The 4301-nt window shown below is 44.9% G+C and overlaps 1 protein-coding gene across 1 annotated transcript; it reads right to left on the reverse strand.

Moving 5' to 3' along the window:
• Positions 1-1921: 1921 nt before the first annotated feature.
• Tceal8 (transcription elongation factor A like 8) lies at positions 1922-4081 on the reverse strand. The gene is made up of 3 exons (XM_059250574.1): positions 3975-4081; positions 3465-3534; positions 1922-2871 (listed from the first exon to the last, which is right to left on the reverse strand). Exon 3 carries the CDS (start codon positions 2838-2840, stop codon positions 2487-2489), a length of 354 nt encoding a protein of 117 aa, XP_059106557.1. The 5' UTR covers positions 2841-2871; positions 3465-3534; positions 3975-4081; the 3' UTR covers positions 1922-2486.
• Positions 4082-4301: the final 220 nt, after the last annotated feature.

A 4301-nucleotide genomic window follows, 5' to 3' on the forward strand; every position in this document is an offset into this window, starting at 1 on the left:
ACAAACTTCCATCAGTATATGGAGATATCAGAATCTGTATCCTGTAGAATCAGATACCCTTTATTCTACAGAAGCAATGAAACACCTATCATTTATATAATAACCATTCTACTGCAAGTACATTCATCATGTTCATAGTACCTTTGGAAGTTCTTGAATGTTTTCATATTTCAGCAAGGGGTAGGTAGACGGGGCCTGGTTATAATTTTTAGATACACTTTGCTTTATAAATCATATTTACCTTTCAAGAAATGAGATGGAGGACTAGAGAGATGACTCAGAGGTTAAGAACACTGCCTGCTCTTCCAGAGGTCCTTAGTTCAATTCCCAGCAACTACAGGATGGCTCACAACCATCTATAATCTGGTGCCCTCTTCTGGCCTGCAGGCATACATACAGGCAGAATGTTGTATACATAATAAATAAATAAATCTTTTAAAAAAAGAAATGAGATGGAAAACAACCTTGAACAATTCACACATGTTCCCTGAGGGTCTCCTGAACCAATGGGGCCTGCCAGTAGCCTTCAGATAGATTTTTCTTACAAGGCAAGGACACAATCTTTTTTTTTTTTTTTTGTTAGAAGCAGCTGTTCTGGGAACTGAGTACAAAATTCGGTTGTCAGAGTGCTTACCTACTATGTATAAGTACTTGAATTGATCCCCAGCATTATATAAACTGAAAGCAGTGGTAATCGCCTGTGGTCCGTGCACTTGGGAAGTGGAGACCAGAGGATCAGAAGCTTAAGGTCATATTAAGCTACAAAGCAAGTCGGTGGGAAGCCTGGGATACATAAGATACTGTCTCAAAAAAAACAAAACAAAAACAAAAACAAAAAACAAAAGCAAACCACCAAAAATACCCAGCAGTTCTTCCATATTTTTCATTTAATCAGGTACCTTGGTCTACTCTCAAATAGGTTTATTATATCAGGTTGGAACTAATACCAAGAAAAATGCCCCACAATTAAAAACATAAGGGATTGCTTTTGCTAAAGACTCTGCAAGACATCCTCGTAAACCCAGGGCAGTTTTTTAATGCCTTCCCCACCCCCACCCCCATCCTCACTCCATCCTCACCCCACCCCACCCCACCCCACCCCACCCCCACCCCCACCCCCACCCCCACCCCCGGAGCTGAGGAGTGAACCCAGGACCTTGCGCTTGCTAGGCAAGCACTCTACCACTGAGCTAAACCCCCAGCCCCTTAACAACTTTTTAAAAATTGTGTATGTATATGACCCTGCATGAGCACATGTGCACTGTGTCCATGTGGACACCAGAAAAGGGTATCAGATCTCCTGGAACTAGAGTTACAAGGAGTTATGAGCCACCGTGTGAGTGTTAGGAATTGAATCTGAGTCCTCTGCAAGAGCAGTTAGGCATTCTCACCAGCCACTGCTCAGTATTTACGCTATACCACTATAGAACAGAAGCTTAAAACTTTGGGAAAACAGAGCGGTGGCTCAAACTTATAATCTCAGCACTTCAGGAGCTGAGGAAGGACTACTATGAATTCCAGGCTAGCCTGGGCTTCAGAATAAGACCCTGCTTCAACCCAATCAAAAAAGCCAATTATAGTGGCACCAGCTATATTTGAGCACTTGGGGGGTGGGGATGGGAATTCAACCTGGGAATTCCAGGAAACCCAGTGGGGTCTTGATAGTCAGCACCCCCAGTTGTGGGGGCCAGCAGAGAGCATAGGATCCAGCATAAGTGGCCCTAGTTGGCAGGCTGAGGTCCCAGGAAAGGGCCTGCGACTCAACAGATTGGCATGGAAGCCCCCACCTCTGCTTACCCTTACATCTATGCACAGGTTGAGTGATGCCATACACTCCCTCAAATATGGCAAACCCATGTTCCACACAGATCCCTGTGAGGCAAGTATTTTCCCCATGAAAAGACCAAGTCTTAAGCACATGTATCTAGAATGATTGCCAGTTTTATTCCTCTGGCTAAGAAATCCAGAGGTAATTCCAGGTTTACATTTCTTTTTAATAGTTCTTCATCAAGTCTAGTGCCTTTATTGCCTCTACAAGCTGGTTACAAATTAATTTTAATTAACTCCCACTTATTAAAAAATCTGCAGGTCTTTGTGAGACACATATTCATTAAAAAATACACAGAAGCAAAAGGCAAAATTAAAACACACCACACAAAAATAAGCACTGTTAAGTTTTTTGATACATGTACACACATAATTAGGAATTTTCCTATATATGTGAGCTGATACTAAATATGCTGCTTTTTAATTGTATAATATGGAATGAACACATTTCCATGCACAAGTGTGACACTTTCCAACTGAAAAATAAACGTGGAAAATGGGTCAAAATCCAAAATCCAATGAGATGCTGGTATCAACGAAACTATCTAAAAGAAAATACCAGATAGGTAATTAAAAGTAAAATGAAGTTCAAAGATACATCAGAAAATGCTAAGAGAAAGAAAGCAGCAGCCAGATTTCAATCTCAGAAAGAAAAGCTTTCAAGGCCTGAAGCACACAGGGTAAGGACGGCTTCGGGAATGTCTTTGCTTCCAGTGCATCATCACAAACTTGTTTCTTACTCTTCTTATCTCTTCCCTAAGCCTTTCCAACTCATCTACTCCTCTTATCACTTCTTCAGGGTTCAGATGCCTCGTGGGAGTGTCCTCTTTAGGCTCCAGGCTAGGTTGAGCAGGCTCTCCTCTAAGGCTCCCATCTGCTTCCTCCCCCCCACTTTCTCCAGAAGCCTCAGGATTTCCTCCTGCCTGCTGTGGTGGATCTTCTGAAGGATGGCCTTCATCTGCCTTTGGTGTGTTCTGGGCTGTTCCTTCGTTCTCGTCACAAGACTTTTGCATGTTGAGTATTTCTTTTTCGAATAAATTAATCCTAGAAAAAAACCAAGGAAACAAAACAGATTAGGTGCCAGGCAAATGGACAAGCTCGTGTGTTCCCATAGCGACTGACTTTTCTGATTCAGGTCTCTAATTGCCAAAAAGTTTTCTAACTAGACAAGTCAGGCTCTGAGCTCCTGACTCCACCCCTTCCTCCACCTCCCTTCCCTCCCCCTTCTCCCTGCTCTCCAACTCCATCTTCTCCTGTCCCGGCTCCAGCCCACCATTTTCCCAGCAGGCCCTGCAACAAACCTCTCCAAGCACTGAAATGGGAGCGGCGTGGAAGCAATTAACCCTTCCCTCACCACATGGCTCTAACACTCCCGCCCTTTCGGGCTTTTCCAAGTCATCCCATCCTCAGCCTCTCACCAGCATATGTCCCTTCAGCGGCCTCCTCTTCTCTCTTTTAAATATCTTTAGCCTTTCCTCTTTATTCTTTCACCCCATTTCCCCAGTAACATCTGCACGGGCCTTCTGTGCTTAATCCGGATGGGAAGCCGCTGTGGCGCCCCTGGGATGTGCTTTGGTGTCTTCCACACTTCTACCCCCACCCAAAGGGACCTGAAGCAATCGCACCCTTGCACTGACCTGTAGGTATCTGAAGATTTTCCTCTCTTCTTGCACCTCGATTTATGTCGCGCCCAAAAGATAAAGAGTCCTGAAGAAAGACAGGAGTGCTTGGTGAGCACGCCAGTGCCTGGATCAAAAGGTCTCTTTTACGAATATGAGCCTTGATAGCAAAGTTTTTCCAGGTCCCCCTCTTCTCCCTCCTTTTGTGGCAGCCCCGCCTTCATCTGTACCCTCCGTTTCCCAGCAAGAGAGCAAAGAATGAGACAAGTTTTTCCCACATTGTTATTGTTTCTTTTCTCTGTCTGTCTCGTATTTTGCCTTTCCCCCTCTCTTTTCTTTCTCTTTACCCGACTCGTTAGCTACCTCCCTCCCAATCTGCCCCATCCCTCACCAAGCAGCCCCAAACCTCTCGCACAAAATAGTTTAGCGGAACACTAGGATAAGGGAAATAGTGCGGGATAAGCGTGCTTTCTGATCTCTGCCCCCTCCACCCTATGGTCTCCGAGGCAGCGCCCACAATTAAAGTACCTGGAAGGAGCCGGGCTACTCTTCTCTAGCAGGACTGAGCTGCTACTGAGGAACTGGGCCTGGACTATAAGGACTTCTGCACACGTCGACTGCTGGTCACGTGAGGGTCGCGTCATCAATGAGCTCCAGCCCTTGGTTACCCCTCCCATTAACATTGCAGCCCGCCCCCTACATTCCCTTCACTCGATACTGTCAGTCTTTTTTCTTATTTGCCAATCGGAGACAATAAAACTGGTATCATCACCAAGAAGTATCTATTCACCTTACTCAGATTACACAGGAAAGATCAGTCTTTTAGGGTACATCGACCAATTCTCCTAATTTGGG

The sequence above is a fragment of the Peromyscus eremicus genome, chromosome X, assembly GCF_949786415.1.
Source record: "Peromyscus eremicus chromosome X, PerEre_H2_v1, whole genome shotgun sequence".
NCBI lineage: Eukaryota > Metazoa > Chordata > Mammalia > Rodentia > Cricetidae > Peromyscus > Peromyscus eremicus.